Source organism: Pyrus communis, chromosome 5, assembly GCF_041283825.1.
Source record: "Pyrus communis isolate YQ-2024b chromosome 5, ASM4128382v1, whole genome shotgun sequence".
NCBI classification, from domain to species: domain Eukaryota; kingdom Viridiplantae; phylum Streptophyta; class Magnoliopsida; order Rosales; family Rosaceae; genus Pyrus; species Pyrus communis.
In genome coordinates, this window is record NC_142569.1 from 20,971,005 (window position 1) to 20,996,997 (window position 25,993).

The following is a 25,993-nucleotide window of genomic DNA, read 5'->3' on the forward strand; positions in this document are numbered from 1 at the left end:
TTTTGCGTTCCAATACACTTGCCCATATCAACCGTGGAAATTATGAACTTCACCTGGTTGAAAAGGATTCCCAAGAGCAAGATCAGCAGCTATATTTATATCAGCGTCATCAAAAATCACAAGGGGTGATTTGCCTCCTCGTTCAAGTGAAACTTGTTTCAGATTGCTCTTTGCTGCAGCCTGCATTATTTCAAGAACAAGCGTCAACATTACAAATCACAACATGGCGTTCAAGTATTGTCATTGAATTTCGTAACAATTTTTCGCATAAAGGATTCAAATTTGAACGAAAGAAAGAGAATTTACTTTGTCAATGTCCATATGATGGCTGATGGCAGCACCAGTAGTCTTTCCAAATCCGGTTATGACATTGAACAATCCGTTAGGAACACCAGCCTTCATAAGAATTTACAAGAGAGAGTCAACAATGGCGAGCCACATTGGCAATAAACACGAACAAACGCAGAGAATGACTGAGCTTACCAACTTAGCCAGATGCGCACAGTATAATGCAGATAGAGGTGTTTGCTCAACATGTTTGGTGCTAAGAGTTTATTTTTTTGTTGTTAAGGTTTTACTGAAATTACTCAAATATTCTCAACTAACAGGTTAACGGGTTGACCCAAAATAACCCGTTATTTAATGGGTTGTTAACGGGTTCACCAGTTAGTGACCCGACCTATTAAGCATCCATCCAAATACTAATATTAACAGGTCAGGTCCAAAATGCCAAGTCTAGTCAAAGTATACAAGAAAAGAGATTCTCTCGTATAATCAATTTTTAGTCCTAATGGCATTACCGTTCAATATTTTTTGTTGTATGTTCAAAAAATCCATTGCATGTTCAGTAAACAACTGTCAAGTAGTAAGCTGGTTACATAAGAGAGAATCTCTTGTACAACAAGCTCCAACTTGCAGGATGAAAATCCTCTCCGGATTCCTTTTGTAGGGATCTTAGGGATCCTCACATCATGATCGTTCATTGTACATCGTATAGTCAGTTTTCGTTAGATAATATTTGTATTTAATCTTAAATAAAAAAATTTAAAATAATTTCTGACCGCACAATGTACGATAAACATAAACTCTTCAGTGAAAAACCTTGTCTAGTCTTATAGATTTCGTGCGTGTTTTACCTTCTCTGCAATCCTAGTTTTATAATGGGATCCAAATCCGTATCTGATTCTTGGATGTGAAGGCAGCGTTTAGAATGCTGTAAGAATATCTACCTGTTTTTTTCTGTTGATTCCACGTCGGCTATGACTCATTCCACTTTGCCAGCTTGTGTCCAGACACCTTGCTTCACTTTGACATCATGGACTAGAGAAATAAATAATAAAGAAAAATTGACCATTAATAAATTATAATTATAATTGCAAGTGACGTTTTATTATAATTATAGCGGTGAAAAAATTACATGACGACATGGATTCGAACTTTATCCGTGACTAATCTAATAAAATCTATTATTTGATAAAAACAAAAATTATAATTCATTTAATTCAACAGTAAAAAATTCAAAAAAATGTACGGAACGTAAAAAAAATTGTATGAATAGCATCACTTTAATTATAATTAACTTATAAATAAAAATTAAAATAAAAGACTCCACCAACTGTGGCCCACTACTATCTCACTGTCATCTTTGTACGGACCCGCAAGCGGGGGGCCCACTGCGACCCTATTCTGAAGTGGCAACCAATCAACACGCGCCTATCTATAAAAATGCCTTCCCGCTGCCGCCAAACCCTCATCCTTTCCGGCCGCCACCAAAGGTCCAAAACGACGACGACGCCAACATTTCCTTTGGCGACACCATGAAAAACCCCCACGTACCACCACCTGGCCCTCTCTACAAGCAGATTTCGTGGTCGCCCGACACGATCCGGGAAGAGACGTGGCAGCGTCGTAAGAGCATTTCTGGCACGCGCCGTCTTGTTCGTAGCAAAAGCGTTTCCGGCGATGATTTGGAGGAGCTGAAGGCCTGTATTGAGCTCGGATTCGGGTTCGATTTACCCGACGTCGACCCGAAACTATCCGATACTTTACCTGCTTTGGAGTTTTACCACGATGTAAATAAGCAGTGCAGTAAGAGCTTGTTAACAGGTTTGGTTGATGTGAACCGTTGGATTGATTTGATCTTGGACTTTTTTTGTCGGCCGGGTTTTGATTGGTGTTTTTTGATATATTGTTTCAGACAGTGGCGATGCGGAGGAGGTGAAGACGAGATTGCGGCAGTGGGCCAAGTTGGTCGCTTGCTCCGTTCGGGAATCATCATCTCCTTCCATCTAATCTCAAAAATAATTTTTTGAATTTCCTAAAGTGTAAAGTGTAAATTATAAATTAAATTATTTATTTCAACAATTTTTCACTTTTTAATAAAAAGTGAAAAAAAAAAAATGGTTATCAAACGATTATTTGATTTTTATTTTTAATGTTTAGTTTCATTTTCAGAAAACGAATAGTGTTCTTGGCAATTCTTTTCAGTTTTTGGTTTTCAAAATTGAAAACAGTTAGGTAACAAGCTTTCACTTCTTAGTTTTCAATAGGTGAAAACTAAAATTGAAAATGAATTGATTATCACACGGTCACTAAAGTAGTAAAGGTGTAACTTAATACAAAATCTTTCTCATTATCAGTACCAATCATATAAATATCTCTCTCATTATGGGCCCGTAACACCTAACAACAGTTAGGCTATTTTCGAGTGAGTGATTTATGACATAGACTTCAAAATGTTAAATAAAATGGATTAGATAAGCTATCTATGTGCACTACAACGGCATGTAAGAGGGAATTGCAAAACACTACGTGGAAGTAGGCATTTACAAATCTCTCTCACATGCATTTGCAATTGCATTTCTAATCCTCTCTATCTAACTTGACCTTAATTTCTTGGGACTTATAAATCTGTCACCCAAACATATCTTAACAATTTCTCTCTTCCTTTAGTGTAGAAATATCGTGTTGAATTCGTGTCTAAACCCATATTAACTCTATCGGGTTAAGTTTAATCTCTCTAAACCCACCTCACTTGATCCTTCACCGTTGTTGGTCATGGTCCTTACCATGTCATCATATACAAGTAAAATGTCAATATTAGTAGGCTAAATCACACAATAGATTATGATAATAATTAAGTATTAAATTCGTGATGCATGTGAGTACAACTTGAGACCTTTTATTTATAAGTAGAGAAAAATAGTACAAATACACGTACTTTTGAGATGTCATCGGTAACATTAAGACAATATCCTCTGAAGATGTTCGAACATACAACATTAGACTATTCTTACATGACACAACTGTGACAATGCAAACATGTATAGGTCAGTCTTTTCCAACCTTTTGGACTCATAAAATTTTAGGCTTAAAAAGGTTAGAATTACGAAAAGCTACAAGTGACATGAATGCTAGGGAGACCAAAGTTTTTAAACTAAATTTGCAAACAAAATGATGTGGTTGTTGATGATTGGATATTACTTAAGCGTTGATTAATGTGCTTATTTTCTATTAGGAAACATCATTTGGTTTACAAATTTTGGTATTCCTAGCATTACCCTCGGTAAAATATCAAACTACAACCTACACGTGTCACCATACGAAAGCTTAAGGAGCAATGAAATATCTCATATTAAATTATGTGTCTTATTTGCAAGTAATTAGATTGACCTAGTGGATATAGCATTTCTAATTAAACTTACTCCGTTTAAGTTCAAATTCTTTCCTTTCTCATAGTTTAAATCACTTTGGTATTAATTATTTATTGTTTGATAAAAACAAAATTGTGTCTTACTATTGTTGGATATTGTGAGATTATTCCTTTGCTAGAATAGAACAATTGCAATACCATTAGGTCGCATTCTCAGTTGAATATAACATGTGTGTTAAAGAGTGTTTATTTACAACCTAGAATATATTTTATTTAAGCGGATAATACATGTTAGAGACATGTTTAAAAATATTTTTAAAATGATCAAAAAAGCGTTTTTAATGTCATATCCCGGCCTGGGACAGATCACTTTCCGGGCCCGCTCCACCACTGTAACACGATATTGTCCACTTTGGGCTTACCATTCCCTTACGATTTTGTTTGTGGGAACTCACGAGCAACTTCCCAGTGGGTCACCCATCATGGGATTGCTCTAGCCCCCTTCTCGCTTAACTTCGGAGTTCTTACGGAACCCGAAGCCAGTGAGCTCCCAAAAGGCCTCGTGCTAAGTAGAGATGGGAATATACACATAAGGATCACTCCCCTGGACGATGTGGGATGTCACAATCCACCCCCCTTAGGGGCCCGACGTCCTTGTCGGCACACACGTGGCCAGGGTTAGGCTATGATACCAAATTGTCACATCCCGGCCCGGGGCAGATCACTTCCCGGGCCCACTCCACTACCGTAGCACGATATTGTCCGCTTTGGGCTTACCATTCCCTCACAGTTTTGTTTTTGGGAACTCACGAGCAACTTCCCAGTAGGTCACCCATCATGGGATTGCTCTAGCCCTCTTCTCGCTTAACTTCGGAGTTTCTACGGAACCCGAAGCCAGTGAGCTCCCAAAAGGCCTCGTACTAGGTAGGGATATGAATATACATTTAAGGATCACTCCCCTAGGCGATGTGGGATGTCACAATCCACCCCCCTTAGGGGCCCGACGTCCTTGTCGGCACACCACGACCAGGGTTAGGCTCTGATACCAATTGTCATATCCCGGCCCGGGACGGATCACTTTCCGGGCCCACTCCACCACCGTAGCATGATATTATCCGTTTTGGGCTTACCATTCCCTTACGGTTTTGTTTTTGGGAACTCACGAGCAACTTCCCAGTGGGTCACCCATCATGGGATTGCTCTAGCCCCCTTCTCGCTTAACTTCGGAGTTCCTACGGAACCCAAAGCCAGTGAGCTCCCAAAAGGCCTCGTGCTAAGTAGAGATGAGAATATACACATAAGGATTACTCCCCTAGACGATGTGGGATGTCACATTTAAATAACTAAAATCTCTTACGACAATGTTTGAAATAAGTGGCTCAAACTGTTTGTGAATTTTAAAATTAATATTTGCCTTCTGATGTAAGCGTTCCTTTCATAAAGCACTTCTAAATAATTTTCCAAAAAACACTTGAATTTTAATAATATTTAGTTGTGACCAATATCATCAAAATATTTTAAGGGAGCTAGTATTTGTACTTTTAATATCTCAATCTGCACTCCTATATATTTTTAATTTATCTATTCTAAATTTCTTAATGTGATTTCAATTTTACCCCTATATATATATATTTTTTTTTTTTTTGTTAAATGATCGATTTGTTAGATTAGAGAACCAACAGGCTTCGAACCCACACCGTAATGCAAAGGCACCACTTCTCTCCCCCATTGTGGTAGATGACCACTTGCACCCATATATTGTTATTAACGTCCATAAAATTTCGAAACTCTCATTAAATATAATTTTGATAACATACTTAATGTCCTAATAAAAAAAATATCACGTGTTCCATATTTTTTAAAAGTCAAGAAAAATTAATAACATATTGATTATTTTTTTTAAACAATAATATATGTGTTAAAATGACACACCCCGACCGAGGTCGGAGCGTGCTGGCCGTCACACAAATGTGACGTAGCCATGTGCACGTGCGGAAGCTAGTAAAGTAGTAATATAAAAGTACGAATAATTCAAAACTAGCATACAAGGTACAAATATGTGCTAGTAAGTGATATACAAAATCAGAGTAGGTCTAGAGCAGTCCAAACAAAAACGATAACAGTAGTGCGCCCGAAGGCGACCCTACAATGTGGAGTGTCTGTCAGAACGCCGAAAAGCTCTCAAGGGAAACCACCGCAACGGCTAAGCAACTAGAACCTGGAGGGGCGCAAAACAAAAGCGTGAGTGGGCAAAAACAAAGCTCTTTTGAAAACCATTTAGCAAAATACATTATAACCCCTCGCCGTAAAACCTGTATACTTCCCAGAAAATAAACATATATACGTATGTATAGATATGCCAAACATGCTCAAGGGTATGCTAATCATGCTCAAGAATATGCCATGTCAAAACCTCATAATGATATGTAAGTGCCCAGGTATAAATCATATCAACATCATAACATCTGGCAGCCGGAGTTACCTAACGTGACCTGTACGGCTGCATTTAGAGCTCAAATCTCAATCTCAATATCTAAACCTGCCCACAAGTCGGAACCACCTAAAGTGGTCTGTACGACAGGCCTGGGTGTAATACATATATACGCTCCAGTGCTACGATCACGTGAAGACTGTGCGAATAATCGCGGGTCACCTATGAGTCGGAACCACCTAATGTGGTCTGTACGACAGGCCTATGCACCTAACTTGGATCCAAGCTGAGCGTGTGGTGCGGGAGGTGAACATCACGTGAAGGACTGTGCCCTACTCTCGGCGGGAGCACTAACACCGGGGGTGCAGGTTATGAGCTCTCTAAGCATCTCTAACCACTATTTAATGCAATCGTTAAATAACGCTTACCTGGCACTTACCTATGCCTCCACAGCACCAACATATAAATATATATGACATATGCATAATTGAATATATAAATAAACGTATATGCCACTACTCATGCATAACCACCAATTATATAAAAGAAATGGCATATAACGAAGCATTTATACTAATTTCTGGGAATTAATATGTATATAGGTATATACGGAAAACAAAAGCCCACTCACTGGTATGTAGAAGGGTCGTAGCCCCCCTGTCTCGCGTGTGCACGCTCGTCCTCTGGGTACGTGTCACCTAAATGCGAAACAACTATAAAAACGTTAACTTTTAAAGCACATAACTAACTTCTCGTAATAACTTCTCATACATTGCTCAAAATGGACAAATGAATATACCAACGTGCTCTACACAACCTCAGGATCACAACCATATTTTTAGAATAATTTTTGGACCCCACACGCGCCCCCACGCGCCAGCACAGGCACGGACCTACGCGCCCCCACGCGCGGCCACGTGCCAGGCACACTGACGGTGTCAACAGACGCCGTTAGGAATATTCCGTCAGTTTGACGGAATATTCCGTTAAATCTAACCGGATGCCGTCACTGCCGTTGGGAATATTCCGTTAAACCTAACGGAATATTCCTCTTTCTTCTCCGATCGACTCTCGCCGGACTCCGGTCGCCGGAAAACTGGGAAAAGTTTAAACTCACTAATCTCCCTCGTTTCTCAACCATTTTCTATGATTCTTGGACCAAAAGAAAGCCCTAAACTAGTAGAATCACGTTACACAACTTTTAAAAGCTAAAAACCACGCGATCATACCTGTCTCAAAACTCAAAACTCGGCCAACTTCGAACCAAGCTTTCCCGACGTCCAATTTTGTCCAACGAGCTACTCCGACTCTCCTTAGGACCTCACTAAGACACCTACGAGCTCAGAAATCCCAAAAACTCAATGTATAATTTTTGCATGAACAGTACTCAAATCGGCCATTGTTGAAACGACGTGAAAACGAAGTATTCCTCACCTGAAAATGGTATGGCTGAGCTCGCCTCGACCTCACGAGTCGAATGGTGTGGTTGGTTCCTTCGATCTGTGATGGTTTGAGTGTTTTTGATGTTTGTCCGTACGTCGAAGGAAGAAGAAGAAGAAAGGGAGAGAGAGAGAGACACGGGACAGAGGCAGAGGGAGAGGGAGAGTGTGGCAGTGTGTGTGTGAGTTGTCCAACACCTGCCACCCCACACAAACGACCCACAACGTGCCAAAAACGAACTAGGGGCAACATCGTAATTTCACACGTGCGTTTCGAAAGTTCCGGGACGGGATGTCACAAAAACTCAAAATTTTCAAGCCATTTTCATTAGTTTTCCTTAATTTTTTTTGTCGAATGATAGATTTTATGAAATTAGATGATAGATTAGCTATCGACCGAGTTTGAACTCATACCGTCATGTAAAAGCTCTCTTCCTTTCCATCATTGTGGTAAAGGGTTACTTACTAAAAAGTGCAGATAAAGATTTTGAGAGTACCAATTACAACTTGGAGGAGGATTCTCTCCCCTCCTACTTAAACGGTGACAGTTAAGACGCATGAACATTTTATATTGATTTTTATTACAGAGACAATAAGACAAAAAACAAAGTGTGAGAAAAGAGAAAAGAAAGAAACGGAAATAAGAGGGAGGAAAATGAGAAAGAAATGAGAGTAAAAGGAAAAAAAATCATATTCCTTACAACTCCTTACGTTAATTCACACATTATAATAAGAACGTAATAAAATGATGTTACATAAGCAATTGCAGTCACCCAACAAATTTATTCGTGATCATATAACCCCACAAGCTCCACTAAAACCCAGCGCGTGAGTTCTAGTCGCCCCGCACCGAATATGCCATCGCTCCCAACTTCGAGAGTACGGCACAAGAACTCGTCCCTGACGAGGAAAGAAAAATATCTGGGAGATATTTCTTGAGGATGACGTGGCATCTAGCTGATTCAACCGACGCGTGGAAAGAGCCCGCCATCTGGAGCTTTCATTGGCCCTAACCCAACAACAACAAAAGGCTTCTCTCTCTCTCTCTCTCTCTCACATTGTTCGCGGCCCTCCGGAACAGAACGACGAGGGTTTTTCTGCTGAATTTTATAAGCACATTTTGTTTTGCTCCCTCTTTTTCTTCTGCGAGAGCTTTCGAAACGCACCGTTTCGTATTCTGTCCGATCGGCCAGCTGAACTCCGGCGATGGGAGAGAATCTCCGGGAGAATACTCAGCCTCCGGATTCGGATCCCGAGTTGACTCTCACCGTCTCCAATTCGCCGTCCTCCTCCGCCATTACTCTCGACGCTTCCAAGGAGCTCCGGCTTCGTTGTTCGCATGCAGCTTTGGTAAAATTCCATTTTATTCAGCTCTGCTTTCTTACTCTTACCTCTTATTCCGTACATATAACCGTTCTTTTTTTTTTTTATTCAATAAATTTATATTAATATTTGTAGAAGAATTACTGTTATTCTGTATTTGGTTGAGATTTTGTATGCTTTTAATTTTTTGGTTTTGGATCCACTGATGGTGTTTTGCATGCCATTTTTCAGAATCAAATCTATTTATTTATTTTAAAAAATTTAATGTTTTTTTATTTACAATGGATAATGTTTTAGAAGAAATCTATTATACAGAAGAAGGAGATCTCATTTCCAAACATTTTGGAATTTGAATTGAGAAATAACTGGTGTCATTTTTGTGCAGTTTTTACTTTTGGAAATTGTTTGTGATATATCTTATTTCTTTGTCAGTTTTGATGCTCTTTTGATGTGTTTAACATTTCCAGTGGCGGTGTTTAGAATTATTTTGAGCTCTCTGTGGATTCATAGCGATGACGATAATTTGTATTTAACTCTTTCGTCATGGTTTCAATTCTATGCAAGGACGTTTGAGTGGAGAGTTGATTATAATGTAGGACTACGAGTCGAGGATCGAGCTCATGATCGATGCTTACTTTGATAGTGACAGTCCACTGTCTACTTAGGAGAATTCAGGGGCATGGAAGCATTTTTCTTTTGCTTTCTCTTTTCCTTGATACTTAAGTTATATGCACATTCGTTTTCATCTGTTCCGTGTAGTAGTGTTTTGATTTTGATTAGTATTTTAATGAAGTTTTTCGATTTTAAATCACTTAACGACATGTACATTAGTGCCCTGAAACTGCAGGATTTAAAACTTTCTTTTTATAAAAATGGAATTATACAATTTGAAATATGTGTTTATCTTTATGGTGGTTAGAGGTGTTGGAAACAATTTCTTTTAATATTTGAAAGAAGATATTGCTTTAGATTAACAAAGTCGAACTAGTTTAGAATTGGGATTTATGCAAGCTGAAATGAAGAATCTGGGACAAGATGTTGTAACTACTGTAGCGCTGTGCCTAAGCGAACATCATAACTCCTCCGATTATGCAGTTTCGAGAAATATACTTTGATAATTCGGATGATGATTGTGAAAAGAAAGGGATAGAGAACTTGATTTGTTATCCATTCAGCTAGATCCTTAGGGCGTTCATGTTCTCAAGTAACAAATTTCAAGAATGCTTTAGAGAACAAGAAACTAAAGGTTGAGTCTATTATGAATTTGATTGTAAGTTAAAGGGTAATCTCCTTTTCTTATTATGCTCTTTGAAGTTGATACGTTTTGTTTTACTTCTACTGTTGTAACTTTCTGCACAATTTAATGATGAGCTCCATTGTTTTTGTTTGGTCATATATGTTTAAACTTCATAATGATACTATTGCAGGATGCATCGATGGAGTGGACAAATGAGAAGCACAAACTGTATATTAACTCTTTAGAAACATCATTTGTTAACAAGTTATACCGTTCCATGCGTTTGAGGGAGTGGAATAAACAAAAGAACGTTAGAGGAACTCATTCATCACATGAGTTGCCATTCAAGACTCAGAATTCTTCTGAGCAGGTAAGGGATCAAATCTGCTATACGTCTTGGTTGTGTCTGTGAGCATGTGGGTTATGGTTTGGTTTGGTAATTGTACACATTTGTTTGCTTTCACTATTTCTTACCATCATGAATTATTTTGCAGTTCATGGTTCTTCAAGATGGCGGTTTGCAGAAAATCAACCTTCAAAGGAATGAAACTTTGATGGAAAGCACAGCTGATTCTCATGTTACTTTGAAGAGTCCAGGCATAAGTCATTTTCTGCCTGCAGGAAAAGGCTGCAACGGGTCATATCCTAATCTTCGAGAGCATGTCTTGTCTTGGAGTACGGGGATCCACTTAAGAGAGAGGCTGACTTCGAAAAACATCAATGCCTCATCAAGAGGTAACTATGACTAACTTGCCTATTTGTGCAGAATTTCTCCTTCAATCTCCTTATGATAAATTCTTTCAGATAATTTCTCCCAAATTTCCTTCCCTATTTCGTACGTTACTTTCATGCACATGCATACTACCTCGCTCCCTCGCCCCCAGGCACATACGCGCGATTTGCATGCATAAGTGCAGGAGATATACGTGGATTACGAAATTGTGGAAAGAACAGTAGACCTTGGTAATTGCTACATATGTACCTAATTGGGAAATAGGGTACGATGCCTACCTCATGTACCTAATTGGGAACTCAAAATTTTAATTGATCTTTCCACTTTCCCTGGATTAGCCATTTTGGTAAATACATTCTGGTCAACTTATGCCTGCGTATACATATACACCAATACACATAACAAGGTTTTTTTTCGTTTGAAAATTTGGTATTTTGAGTAAAATAAATGCTTTCACTTTTGCCTAAGTACCTGTAGTGTCACATTATTGACAGCTATGAACATATGTCATCCTTGCATTGCAGTGTTGCTAGGCAACACCATGTTATTGCAGTATTCCTTAATTTGCATGCACTGGGTATTGAGAATTCCATCATATGCTTTTATCGATTCGTGTGTTTCACTTTTTCATTTTCCTTTTTGGTTTTTGATCTTTGTCTATTCACAGAAGTATCTGGTCAGAACTTTGTGGATGAAGACGATGGAGAGAAGCTAAGAAATGAATCTGTACCAAAAAGGCATAAAAGAGCTGCGGCTGATGCTTTCAGCAATGATCAAGTAAGTCTACATTAAACACAAGAACACCAAAAAATAACATTTGGAACAAGTTCTGCATATTCCTCTTGCCTTGGTTATAACGCATAAGATCCCATGATTATTGTCCCGTCTTAATTGTTGAGGTAGCCATTTTTTTTAACTCCCTAATGTGCTTTTTCAGCTTGTGCCTTCGGGAAATTTTGATACTAAAGAGGTTTCAGTGGTCCATAATGTTCCCTTTGAAGCAGTAGAGCATACAACAAATTGCTGTTAGAGCACCAGGTGAGCTTCATATGTCCGAATTCTGATCTTCGCTATTCCTAAGAGGAAGCTGAGCTGCAACGTCGTATTGAAGTTTTGACAGGTAAACATTACAGATTCATTGGAAGGATATACTTTACATTTTCAGCTGTTGGAAGATGCCTAATGCAATCGCTTACATGGAGGGTTCTTGTTGGGAATGATGTTTGGGGTAATGGTACCGTTCTTCGGGCGAAAGTTTACATGGAAGAGGCCATCTCCGTTAGACTTCGGCAGTAGGTTTAGTTGATAATTCACATTGGTAGCGGTCGAGATAGGTTTCTCCAGTGTATGGAATTCCATTATGATATTTCTAATTTACTTTGTGGACAAATTTCAGAACAGGTGAATTTTGTTATAGCATTTGGTAGTTTCTCTTTTTCCTTTTCTTCTGATAGAAGGTTGATTAATATTCTGTAGGGGCACTCGTAATTACCAGATTGACATGCATGGGCCCCGTTTGGTGGGTCGGACAGGATTGGATGTATCTATCGTTTTATGTAGATCTTATCCTATATAATATTCCATTATGTATGTCCCACCAAACGAGGTCATACTCATTTATTTTTTTAGAATTGTTATTAACATTCCAAAAGTCTCATTCTACACTCTTCACCAATGTATTTTTCTTTCTATTTATAGAATGTTTGGAGTGAAAAATGAGATTTTTTTAGTGCTAATAATAATTGTCTTTTTTTTTTTTTAGTACAATGATATATTTTGGGAAGTGTTATTGACATTCCAAAAATCTCATTCTATACTCCTTACAAGTATATTTTCTTTCCTAATATAGAAAGTTTGGAGTGTAGAATGAGATTTTTGGAGTGCTAATAACAATTCCCTATATTTTACACTAAAAAGAGGGGGTAGCTAAGCTACAAAATAGACAACCTAATTTAGTATCGAAATCGCTATTTACGAGATTCAAACATAAAACTTCTCACTTATAAGTGAAGAGGAATATCATCAGACCTTAGTACTGGGTTTATAGGCCATACTTTTAAATTACCAGATTACCAAATTTCAACTACTCATTTATCATATAGCAACCTAATGTAGCCTAATCGTGGACTAAGTACCTTTTTTTTTTTTTTTTTTTTTGAACGCATGGACTAAGTACCTTTAGGCTGCGTTTGGTCCACCAGATTGGATATGATAAGTCAAATTAAATTAGATATTAATATTGTCCATTGTTTGGTGGAGTTAAATGGATCATGAATCGGATATAAATTTCAAATTTATATCCAAAAATAGGGGGTTTTCAATCTATTTTTTTATTGGATTTCAAATACAATCTTAGACGAATTTTCAAGTCAATTCAAACAAATGCAATTAAATACCCAAAGTTCAATCCAATCCAATCCGAACCAGTTCACTAAACATGCCCTTACCTCTATCGTGGGAGGTTATGACAAGGTCAATAACAAGTATTTGGAAGTGTATTTAAAATAAATAAAAGTGCTTTTAGAATACAAAACTCATCTAATTATAAAGTGGGTTCTAGATCACGAAAGCGCTTCTTGTGACAGCCCGTCCCGGAAATTTAAAAAAACGTACGCGTGAAAAGACGATTTTGCCCCTAGCGTAATTTTTCGTTGTGTAGTTATTCTTTTTGGCTTGGTGTGGCTGGTTTTGCACCACACACTCCTCCCCACACTCACCCTCACTGTTTTCCCCTATCCCTGCACCTGTCCCGAGTTCCCTTTCCTTCCCATTTCCTATCCAAACGTACGGACACACACACAAACCCATCAAACCTCCACAGATTGAAGAAACCAAGCACATATTCATGCTCGTGAGGCTCGTAGGAGTCCAACCATACCTATTTCAGATGAGAATACCTTCGTTTTCACGTCGAACTCACGATGCCTGATTTTGGTACTGTTCATGCACACGTAATTTCTCACATTTTTGGGAATTTCAAGCTTGTAGGAAGCTTGGTGAGATCCCTAGGAGGGTCGGGGTGGTTCGTTTGAAGGTTTTGGACGTCGGGATCATGAGTTTCGAGGTTGGGCGGAGTTGGGGTGATTTTTCAAGCGAGATTTCGTGGATTTTAGCACTTGAAAGTAGTATGATTGTGTTCCTCTCGTTGTAAGCTTCATTTTGGTACCAATTTTGTGAAATTTGGTTGAAAAATGAAGAAGTTACAAAGGTTTGAAAATTTCCCGATTTTTCGGCGCTGACGACTGCGCCGGAGAAGACGACGGAATATTCCGTCAAATCTGACGGAATATTCCTGACGCCGTTGACGGTTATCGTTAGGAATAACGGAATATTCCTGACGGCGTCAGTGTGCCAGGCACGTGTCTGCGCGTGAGACGGTGAAAAATTATTTTAAAAATATGGGGATGTTCCTGAGGTTGAGTAGATCACGTTGGTGTATTCATACACCCCATTTGAGCATTGTATGAGAAGTTATTTCTAAAGGTTGGTTATGTGCTTTAAAATTAACGTTTTTGTAGTTGTTTCGCATATAGGTGATACCTATCCCGAGGACGAGCGTGGTCACTGGAGGCAGGGGGGTTACGACCCTTCCACATACCAGTGAGTGGGCTTTTGGTTTTCCGTATATACCTATATACTTATATTTTCCCAGAAAATGATTAAAACGTTTATTCGTTATATGCCATGCATTATATTACCGTTGTTTATGCATCGTTAGCTGCATTCATATATATGTATGTACTGGTGCTGCGGACGCACAGGTAAGTGCCAGGTAAGTGTGATTTATGTTTACATTCAGTGGTGATTGAGATGCATAGAGAGCTCATAACCTACACCCCCGGTGTCAGTGCTCCCGCCCAGAGTAGGGCACAGTCCTTCACGTGATGTTCACCTCCCGCACCACACGCTCAGCTTGGATCCAAGTTAGGTGCACAGTCCTGTCGTACAGACCACTCTAGGTGGTTCCGACTCGTAGGTGATCCGCGATTACTCGCCCAGCCTTCACGTGATCATAGCACTTGAGCGTATATATATATTACACCAGGCATGTCGTACAGGCCACTTTAGGTGGTTCCGACTCGTGTGCAGGTCTAGTTAGTGAGATTGAGATTTGAGCTCTAGATTCAGCCGTACAGGTCACGTTAGGTGACTCCGGCTGCCAGATTATATGACAGTGATATGATTATACCTGAGCACTTGCATTTCATTTTGAGGTTTTGGCATAGCATATTCTTGAGCATGATTGGTATATATATATATACTCTATTTTCTGGGAAGTATACAGGTTTTACGGCGAGGGGTTAGAATTTATTTACTAAATGGTTTTCGAAAAGCTTTGTTTTTGCCCACTCGTGCTTTTGTTTTGTGCCCCTCCAGGTTCTAGTTGGCTAGCACGTTTGGTGGTTTCCCAGAGGGCTTTCCCGACATATCTGACAGACGATCACCAACGTAGGGCCACCTTCGGGTGTACTGTTGTCGCGTCGTTTTCTTTTGGACTGCTTTAGGCTTTATGCTCTGAACTTAGCGTCACACTTACGCTTGCACTTGTTATTACTTGGTGTAAGACTAGTTTTTATTTATTCGTACTATTTACATTATTATTTTATTAGCTTCCGCACTGTGCACATGGTTACGTCACTCTCATGTGACGGCCAGCATGCCCTGATCTCGATCGGGGTGTGTCACTTCTGACCATGTGTAATTGAAAAAGTTAAAAGCGTTTAATTTTTCAAAAAAAAACTTGAAGTGCTTTTTTGAAATCACTTGTTTTATGCTTCTTTTGAAAAGTACTTCATGTGTTTTTTCAAGAAACATTTACATTTTTCTTGATGATTTCAAGGTGCTTATAATAGAAATATTGTTACTTGCCATTCATTGGTTATTTAACATGTAATTGTGTAATCTTAGTTAGATTTGGATTATAGATTATCCATTATTCTAGTGATTCTTTTCTTATAGAATTGTAGTTAATCCTCTCCTTGAGTTTAGTATAAAGAGTATCACACAATCTAAGCACCCCTCACATAAATAGGGTGCAACAAATATTAATAAAGTGATGAATTATTATGATGGTTATCTTCCAATTTTAATAAAGTAATAAGTTACTTCTAATGGTTATCTTCAATTCAACCAAGTGCGTTATGGATTCACACCAAAATACAAACAATTTAGTTTGATCAAGTCGATTCTAAATAGACGAACCAAATTGAATCAAACCAAATCATATTAATTACGGTGTGGTTTGGGTGGTTTGAACAGTTCGGGCGGGTTTGGCCATCCGTAGCGTTACGGTGTCCATGATTCCATCTTCGTCGAACGCACAACAAAACGATTCTTTACGTTTGCTCCTCCAAACAACAAAAACAATTTTTCCAAAAAAAAAAAAAAAAAAAAAAAAAAAAATCCACAACAAAAACAAAAACAAAAACAAATTGAACACTCCTGACGGATATGTCATCGGACTCTTGAACCTTTGTGGTTGTTTGACTTGCAACTCAAGAAAAATCAACCACTCCACGAGTACATCACCATGATTAAACCCATTTCCTCTTTCCCATCGAAGCCCGCACCTAACCCCGTCATGTTCCTCCGCTGAAAAACCCATTACAAGTCTCGACTTTTCGGTCACCTTCGCGGGAGCGTCGGAAATTTCCCGGAAAACCAATAGAACCACCAATTTGGTTCGTTTGATGGGCTTGATATCCACTCAGAGAGGCTCGAGACCAGCGGCGACCTCCGAAGGCGGCTTACCGGTCTCTCTTGGGGTGGCTTCTGCGGCAGCGCCCAAGAGAAAATGGTCCAATCTGATGCCATTTTTTGTTGCCCTTGTGGTGATAGCAGAGATCGCGTTTCTGGGTAAGCTCGACATCGGAAATAACACAGGTTTAGTCGATTCGTGGGCGGACTTGTTCGTCCGGACGCCGTCGACTCATGAAGTGGCGGTGCCGGCGGCGGAGAGTGGGGACTTGGTGTTGCTGAGTTGCGAGGAGTGGTTGGAGAGAGAGGATGCTCTCGAGTATTCCAGGGATTTTGACAAAGAACCTATTTTGGTTTCTGGTGATGAGAAGGTAATTTGCAGCTTTTACTTAATTTTAATTGTCTTCTTATTTCTTTGAAATTTATTATAAAGTGGTTTTTTCTTTTTTAATTCAATGTGGTTTTCGTTTTATTGGATTTTTGTTTAAATTGGATTGAGATTTACATCTCAATAGTTTCATGACATGAGTGAGACAGATAGTGCAAGTTTGAATTTTTGTAAGATGTTTACACTGCTTAAGCTGTTGATCCTTGTCCTTGAAAGCTGGATGTGAAGTTTGATATTCGGTTTTCGACTGCATTGTGTTAGTCACGCCTAGTTCTTGTACTCTACTAGAGCAATTGATCCTTGAGATTTGAAGATGGATAAGCGGTTGACGCTTTTGGCTGCATATGTTCTTTTATTGGTCAATTTTTGCTGCATTATGTTAGTCTTGGTAGAAGGTAGTCTAGCGGTTGATGCTTTTACGATACTCTCTTTCTCTCTTGCTCATATTTGAAATTTAGGTATAATGAATTGAGCCTTCGTTCTGGGAGACTTCAACATAGAGTTTTGGGACATAGCTGACACAATACACTTTTGTCACGTCTTATGTTTGTTCTTAATTACTTTTGTATTGTCAACTACATAGGAATGGAAATCTTGTTCTGTTGGGTGCCAGTTTGGATACAATCCTGCAAAAAAACCTGATGCTGCTGTTGGTTTAGCTCACCAATCTGGGACAGCCAGTATTCTTCGGTCGATGGAATCAGCTCAATACTATTCAGAGAATAATCTTGCTCATGCACGACGGTGGGTAAGCACAAACAAATATGGCCTTATTGCAGTTTTTGAAGATTTTCTCTTTTTCATTTTATGTTGTTTGAAGAAATGTTATCCCTTTATCATAGTAATTGCAATCTCGTACAAGTATTGAGCAATTTTTATTTAAATGCTTTTAAGATATTTGAAGGCTTATTTTCTGGGAAAAAAGGTAACCACAAATTTGAAGAGATGAAAACAAATTATTTTATCCCATTAAACATTAACCCTTGGTTTAGAATATCTCATATGTCAAATGTCTAAACGTCTATTGACCTGAAACATTACCATTTGATGCTGCTGTGGGATATAAGCCTAAGTGTGCTGGTGGGATATACCAATTATTCATGTAGTCAATTGGAATTACTTAGTGTAATCATTTCTCGATTGCATTCTGGACAGTGTTCTTCTTTTCCTTTGGGGGAAACCCTCAGAATGAGAACTTCATTTCTACTAGAACTTGTTTGTATATCTAATATTTTTAAACCTTTACCTTTGTACTGGTAGGAAATATAATATTGTTATGACAACTAGTCTCTCATCGGATGTTCCTGTTGGATATTTTTCTTGGGCTGAGTACGACATCATGGCACCTGTCCAGCCAAAAACTGAGACAGCCCTAGCAGCTGCATTTATTTCCAACTGTGGTGCCCTCAACTTCCGCTTGCAAGCTCTTGAAGCACTTGAAAGTGCTAACATCAAGATAGACTCTTATGGCGGTTGCCACAGAAACCGTGATGGAAAAGGTGTGACATTTCAGATATGATTTGTAAAGTAATAATAATTAGACCATGTTAGTTTCTCGTGTCAAATCATTACAAATTGGAGTTGTAACTCTGTTGCTTTCGTAAGTATGTCGTGCTTTCTTGGCGTGTCGTATGAGGTTTGCAACAATCTGGGATTCAATTATCATGGCATTTATTTTGTTTGTGTTGAACATGTTCTGCGTTGGCTCCATGCTGTCTTGTAGGAAATTGAATTCTAGGTTTGCAATCACATTGGACTAGATGTTCCATATATTGGCTAAATAGTTGGCATCTTGAATCAAATCCACTAAAAGAGAATTGGAGATAAACATCGCTACCTTTTGCGAACATGTCATTTGGATATTCACGTCAAAAAAGTTAAAATTTTTTGGGTATAAAAAGAGTTTAAAGTTCGTTCATTACAATATATGAATGTGGTTGCCTCTAGGAGAGAAATCTATTGGATTTAGTATTTTTTTTTTCTTGTTCTGTATATGGCAACAACACGGTGCACAGGGAATATACTTGCTTGAAGGGTTAAGAATATATCTTCATGTATGTGTGCATATAGCATGTGCAACGTATCTCTTGGGGAATGAACGGATATATTATGGCTTGATATCTATAGTTTGATAAGATATACATAACCTGTTACTATTAAATAATTTGCTTTTTTTTTTTTTTTTTTTTTAAATGAATCTAGCAGTTGATAAAGTTGAAACTCTGAAGCGCTATAAATTCAGTTTGGCCTTTGAGAATTCCAACGAGGAGGATTATGTTACCGAAAAATACTTCCAATCTCTTGTTGCTGGTATGAAACTACTCTCTCTCTCTCTCTCTCTCTCCCCCTTCCTTCTTCCCTGGTTTGTTGATTATGTAGTTGTGATGTATAATATGGAAAACGTGTGGAGGAAAAAATCAGAATTTGGGAGCAACCAGGAAAGCCTTACCAAAATGGAAAAACAGATAAATGTTGTGTAAATACTGCGGAAGAAAAATGTTGGTAATACTTCAGAAACAAATTTAAAAGATGTTAATAAGGATGGAAGACTATTACACGCTTTCATATTTGAATTCACAGCATTTTTCCTCTAACATCTACAAGATCTAATGGATTAGATTTTCACATTTAACATAAGGATTATTATCATGCATATGAGAAAAAAATTGTTGCAAAAGAAAAGTTCAATATATGTACTCAAGTTCGAGAAAGATGCTGGGAATGGATGTTGATATTTATTATTTCAGGATCTATACCTGTGGTTGTTGGTGCTCCAAATATTGAAGAATATACTCCTGCGCCTGGTTCAATTTTACATATTAAGGAGCTAACGGATGTTGAATCGGTTGCCAAGAGAATGAAATACCTTGCAGATAATCCTGAAGCATATAATCAGTCATTGAGGTGAATAATTAGTTGTTTGTTTCTTCTCCTTCTCTTCTTTTCCATTATACGTCGAATATTTTTTTCTTTGTTTCAGTATTAAGATTGAATGAGATGTTTAATGATTAGGTGGAAGTATGAGGGTCCATCTGATTCTTTCAAGGCTCTCATGGACATGGCAGCAGTACATTCATCATGCCGTCTTTGCATTCACCTGGCAACAATGATTAGCGAGAAAGAAGAAATGAACCAAGGGTTCAAAAAACGACCTTGCAAGTGCAACAGAGGCTCAGGAGTCGTCTATCACTTATATGTAAGAGAGAGAGGGAGGTTCAAGATGGAATCTATTTTCTTAAGGTAAATTCATTTCCCTATCATCAATTACCACACTAGCATCCAAGACTGCCGGGAATGGGATTTGTCTGTACACATCGTTTAGAACCTCACCACTTTTCATCATGCTTAAAGATTTGTCTAAGTTTATTTCATATTTCCAGAAATTGAGGGAAAGAAAGTGAAAAATTTGTGTCATTGCATTTTTAGAAATTAATTGAGTATTTTTGTCTTCATGCGGCCTTCAGATGTCCCCAAATCTCTTTTTCTGTTCCTAAATTTGGAGGAAAAATCTCATTTCTGTTTTTCTGGAGCAGGTCTGGCAATCTGACTCTTGGAGCGTTTGAGTCTCTGGTTCTCACAAAATTTATGTCTCAGAAATATGTGCCCGTTTGGAAACCGGAAAGACCTGAAAGCATAAGAGGAGGAGACGAATTCAAAATATATAGAATATATCCTATTGGCATGACACAGAGGCAAGCTTTATATACCTTCAGATTTAATGGGGATGCTGATTTTAGAAGACATGTTGAAAGCAACCCCTGTGCAAAGTTTGAAGTCATATTAGTTTAGACTGAAATATGCATTCCGTCAACTGTAATCATGGATATGCTGATTTTAGCAGCTCACCACTGATATATATGTCTAGGGATACCGAGGTGGTCTCGTTCGGGTAATTGTTATGCCCTTTTTCTACAAACTGATTGTTGCGGGAGTGATCTGCAATATCATTTGGGAAGAAGGAAACATATGGTAAGCCCATTGTTGCAGCTAATTTAGTTGTGAGATTCTGTATTCCCTCCAGCAGAGTATATCGAAGCAAAAGTGTTCCTTTCTGCTTTCAGTCCATCAACAGTCGTAGAAGGAACACAGTGTTGGGATGCGAATACTGAAATCAGAATTTCATCTTGGAATTTAGAAAATGGTCATAGATTATTTTTAGTCTTTATTTAAAGGATTGCGAAATTATGACGTTTTTTCTTTTACGTGAAAAACTGGTATATGATTTATTTTTTGGAAGTTGAATTCTGAATTCTTAGGTTATTATGTGTGTGTTTTTTTCAATTGATGAGTATTTGGTTAAGAAATTGGGTTGGAAAATTGATCAACAAATACCTTGATGTCATGATTGATAAAGCTAGGAAGGGATAGATGTGAATTTGCATTAACTGTGAAGTTGTGATATAGTTTTGTGGCTCAATATTTGAGGATTTTCGGTTCAATTGTTTGGAATTTATGACAAATTGAAGACGAAAGGTCAAACACTATTGTACGTATATTTTTTGCCTTAGAATAACTATTGGGATCAAGGTCTATTTGGGGTTATATTGTGTCTCATTGAATCTGAACTTTAGCTGCTATTGAGAGAGAATTGACAGAGGATCAGCTAGCTAAATTGTACCTCTCCCTACCAGCTTACCTCTTCCTCCAGCTCAAACCTTGTCGCACTCTTAACTGTAAGATTTCTTTATTAAACAGTGGTAAACAAGAGCTGTTTGGCTTCGGGATAGGTTTTGAAAGATGCCTTTGCGGAGCCTTTGGTAGGCTCTCAGGCTCTGTATCAAAACGAACGGATGCTGGGCGTGCCACTGTTGGTTTAGACCAACAGAAATCACATGGGTTGTACTAGCCTCGCTTGTTGTCGACATAAAGCAAGGCTATACGTCAAAATACACGGTAAAGTTAAAGTCCCGACATGACTTTGAATAAAAACGTGGTAGAGTTAAAAGTCCTGACATGCCAAAGTGTTAGGAATTTTTGCCCAATTGTCGACTAATAGCCTAGCCTCTCGAAACATGAGTAAATTGAGAAGAGGGGGAGGAAAGGGGAGGGACGAATTGAAGCGACGCAGGGCTAAATCTCAGTGGATCGTGGCAGCAAGGCCACTCTGCCACTTACAATACCCTGTCGCGTATTTAAGTCCTCTGCAAAGGATTCTACCCGCCGCTCGGTGGGAATTACGATTCAAGGCAGCCGGCACGGCTTGTCCGCCGCGACGGCATGACCATCGACATGAGCCTACCACTGTTGGCTTAGACCAACATATGGGATGTTGAGCGTGCCACTGTTGGCTTAGACCAACATATCAAAGTTATTTAGTCATGAATAGATTGAATACTTGTGCCACAAGTTACTTAAACTTCTTTGTTTAAAGAATTGTTTATGGATGAGTTAAATCCATAACGAGTTCTTTTCTCTGCTTTGTGGTCAAGGACTTTTAATTTGCATTGTATGCCAGTTCTTGAGAAGGTGTAAGTTTATTAAAAACAACAGTTTATTAAGGTTAATTGAACGGTAAGAAAAAGCAAAGTAAACTGCAGGGAAATAAGTAATAACTTGAAATGAAAAACTCCTAGCAAACGTTAGAAATAAATTCAAATGACAGTGTAAAGCATTGAGAAAGCAGTAAGTGATACAACTGAATGCAAATGTGAAGGATCGAGCATAGTTTCAACCTTGTCGGGCAAATTTTGTTGCCTGTCAGGCACTCTTTGGCTGGTTACAATATATGAACTACCTTTGGAGGGAATAACGTTACATGACTACTAATGAAATCGACTACACCAAGAAATGTAGCAGACCACCGTAAACTTGCTGTACACTAGCTCCCACATCATAACATTTTTAGAGTATTTAGGTCGCAGAACTGCACTTTAGTAAAAAGTAAATACCCAACAAGGGTTTAGTGTTTTCCAAAGTGCCTGGGCCTAATTAAACTAGGTCCAAATAATTCTCAGCCCAAACAAAAGCGACTCTTAGTTTTCCTTCTTCTAAGAAGCAAATTTAACTATATTTATTGTGATCATATTAAGAAACTGAACCACATCTAACCATGAGTTAGGTAGTGCTACAAATGAATCAAACACTGTAGAGTTTCTGTTTGTATTTTAAAATAATTAATTATATAGTATTAGTTTCCTCCAATATCTTGATAAGTAAACAATTTTTGAAGCATTAGTAGCTATAATAAAATAATACCTCACTCATTTATACCCTGAAATAACTCACAATTGCTTATCTTCGTTCTGAACATATATATCTAAACACTCACATCATTCTCATTTATGAATGCCCCTCACACAAATCTATATATACTAAAACTCAGTAAGGTGGTACTGTGGATGACCAATGGGCAGACATTTTTGCCCCTTGATTTCTCCTCGCTCACCCGCTTTGTCGCCCGCATCGTACAGTGGAAAGACGGTTTTGCCCGTTCTTTCCACGCGTCCGTCATCGTTGATGTCGAGGGTCTTCTTCTGCATTTAACCCTTTGTTTCTTCTGGTCCTTCTCTGATTCCTGCCTTATTCTAGCTGTGTTCTTCTGCGATTGTTTGTTCTTCTTAAATATTGTGGTCTCTGCATCAAAAAATATTGGGGGAAAGTTCCTGCTTTTCGTGTTTTAAGGGATCTTATTTCTGGTCTCTGATTTGAGGAGGGTTTTGCATCTTTTTAAACCTAGAGTTGTGGGTGTTTTGTCCATCCTCATAAAATTGGTCTCTATTTCTAGAGTTGCGATCGGGGGGCAAATATTTCGTAGTTTTTGCGTTCGTCTTTGTCTGGGATTCGCAAATCTTGGCCGGATCTGTTTCCTGTTTTCTTCTTTGTTTGAGCGCCGACTGTCTTTAGATTGTTGGGAAATAAATTTTATACAATAATTAATTATATAGTATTAGTTTCCTCCAATATCTTGATAAGTAAACAATTTTTGAAGCATTAGTAGCTATAATAAAATAATACCTCACTCATTTATACCCCGAAATAACTCACAACTGCTTATCTTCGTTCTGAACATATATATCTAAACACTCACATCATTCTCATTTATGAATGCCCCTCACACAAATGTTACTCTAATATCAAGTTGATGTTCGAATAAAACTTATAAAATCATATCATTCTCATTCATAAATGCCCCTTCACACAAATGTTACTCTAATATCATCTATGATCTTAATTCGATTAAAAATTATAATTTGTTCTTATTAATCTAGGTGACGTAAAGACTGTTAATATCACAAAAAGAAATTGGCCACCAAGTATGACGATGCTTAATCGCAATTGTGTTTTATTTGTTTACCATTTTAGTAGAAAATATTCACACGGTGTTCCTAAGACTCAAAATTAAAAACTTTCAACTTAAACCGTATATAGTAAAATTTTTTAGAGTTGTTGGTGCCAAAACTCGGACAGAGCTAGCTTGACTGAGTGCAACACGTATTTATCCCGAGTGTTGCTTTCGGTTTTAGTGCTACGAGATGACTTGAGAGAGAGGAAATAGGCATACCATTAGAGGATATCAACAGACAGTGGTGAGAGTAGAGTTGTGTTGTGTTTGGGCTTAGATCTGACTTCCCAAAAGATTGTGCACTGAATGGGACGCTGATTCAATTAAGTTCTTTTTATGCCTTGACCAAATGAGGACTTGAAATCCAGTGCGAAATAAGTGCTTGTGTAAGTTATAATTGAAAATGAAAGTAGAAATGGAAATAGAAACAAGAAGTTGACTATAATCATTTCATGACGAAATCGAGATTACAATAACCTACAAAAAAGATTTAGGCTGATGAGCCAATCCACATGGCTTGAAAAGTAAATAAACTCTGAAATGTAAAGAAAGCAGTAAACCCTAACAAAACTCATGCCATATAGGGCAAGATAATGCCAGAGGAACCCACCGAGGCCATTGTTGTGGTGATCATGGTTGTTAGAATTGCACGTCAACCAAATAATACCATAGGGGTGGCAAAGCTGTAAAAATATTAGATCTCAACGATCGTATGGAGTGTTCCTTGGCTGCTTCAGAGAGGGTCGTCCCATATCAAGCCTTATTTATATTTATGGCACAAACATGACTGAACTATCCTTTTCGTTTTTGATTTCTAGTGGTGATATTGTACATAACAATAAGTATATATCGATCATATTAAGGTTGGTTTGGAAGTAGTTCTAATATTAGTCATAAAAAACGTTTTCAATCATTTTAAAAGCATTTTCAAACTAGTCTTAAAAAATTGAGCCACATTTAGGTATGACTTTGATAGCGCTACAACTTAATCAAAATACTGAAGAAAATTTATAAGTGATATATATTTTTTATACAACGATATACTTACACTAGGGGATGGGGAAATAAATTAGTTGCGAACTCACCATTCACGATATTCGAATTTAAGACATCTCCTTATAAGTGAAGAGGAGTACAAGTAGATCATATTGCTAAGTGGCAAGCATATTCTTTCTCAATACAATGATATTTTGCCAAGGAGGGACTGGGTTGGGGTGGGATGGAGTGGAAGGAAGGGGAATTTGGATAAAACCACATAGTAAATTAACTATTTGGGAGATTATATTCACACACTTTAAATTACTTCTCCCACATATTTTTAACTTTTTAATATTTTTCTATCAAGTGTTAGTGGTGTGTAAAAAATATTAAAAAAAATTAAAAGAACGTGAAAAAAGTAATTTGAGGTGTGTGAATATAATCTCTCTAATTATATATCAAACTAAAAATTGCCGTCTTCTTCACCCATCAACTTGCTCAATTGTTTAATAGTTGCTCTAAGGTTTTTTATTGGTAAGGGGGCAAGTGTTTTGATAAAATGCCTCAGAGAGGAGGCTGAGGTATGGAAAGGTGACCTTTCAGGCTTTGGCCTTCCAAGTATGAACTGTGTTTGGAGTCTTGCTGCTTGAAGCCATATAAGCCAAATACAAATTCAACTATTAAATTACGAGTTCTCTTTCATCTAAAGGGAAAAAACCTAATTAATTAGAAAATATAATAATATTGGTAATGTCGTAATTTTCTAAGTAGTATATTCATAGATTTGACATTCATGTCGTTTTTGTGACATATCTAATATTTTGATGTGGCGT

The 25,993-nt window shown here is 38.0% G+C and overlaps 3 protein-coding genes across 7 annotated transcripts; all 3 read left to right on the forward strand.

Annotated features, from left to right (window-relative positions):
• Positions 1–1,746: 1,746 nt before the first annotated feature.
• LOC137723607 (uncharacterized) lies at positions 1,747–2,394 on the forward strand. Its single transcript, XM_068462808.2, has 2 exons — positions 1,747–2,106; positions 2,198–2,394. Exons 1-2 carry the CDS (start codon positions 1,818–1,820, stop codon positions 2,290–2,292), a joined length of 384 nt encoding a protein of 127 aa, XP_068318909.2. The 5' UTR covers positions 1,747–1,817; the 3' UTR covers positions 2,293–2,394.
• A 6,092-nt stretch (positions 2,395–8,486) lies between these two features.
• On the forward strand, positions 8,487–12,250 carry LOC137726763 (cold-regulated protein 27). 4 transcript variants are annotated; one of them, XM_068465724.2, is made up of 6 exons: positions 8,589–8,872; positions 10,273–10,452; positions 10,577–10,817; positions 11,483–11,592; positions 11,753–11,853; positions 11,927–12,250. In XM_068465724.2, exons 1-5 carry the CDS (start codon positions 8,729–8,731, stop codon positions 11,843–11,845), a joined length of 768 nt encoding a protein of 255 aa, XP_068321825.2. In that variant the 5' UTR covers positions 8,589–8,728; the 3' UTR covers positions 11,846–11,853; positions 11,927–12,250. The 4 variants fall into 4 exon arrangements, with proteins under 4 accessions (XP_068321824.2, XP_068321825.2, XP_068321826.2 ...); XM_068465725.2 differs by having other exon boundaries at positions 11,936–12,250; XM_068465723.2 differs by having other exon boundaries at positions 8,487–8,872; positions 11,753–12,250.
• Positions 12,251–16,135: 3,885 nt separating this feature from the next.
• Positions 16,136–21,160, forward strand: LOC137725729 (glycoprotein 3-alpha-L-fucosyltransferase FUT11). Of its 2 annotated transcripts, none has more exons than XM_068464500.2 (7): positions 16,136–16,883; positions 17,484–17,644; positions 18,161–18,399; positions 19,106–19,210; positions 19,648–19,804; positions 19,913–20,140; positions 20,434–21,160. In XM_068464500.2, exons 1-7 carry the CDS (start codon positions 16,506–16,508, stop codon positions 20,687–20,689), a joined length of 1,524 nt encoding a protein of 507 aa, XP_068320601.2. In that variant the 5' UTR covers positions 16,136–16,505; the 3' UTR covers positions 20,690–21,160. The 2 variants fall into 2 exon arrangements, with proteins under 2 accessions (XP_068320601.2, XP_068320600.2); XM_068464499.2 differs by having other exon boundaries at positions 16,144–16,883; positions 19,103–19,210.
• Positions 21,161–25,993: the final 4,833 nt, after the last annotated feature.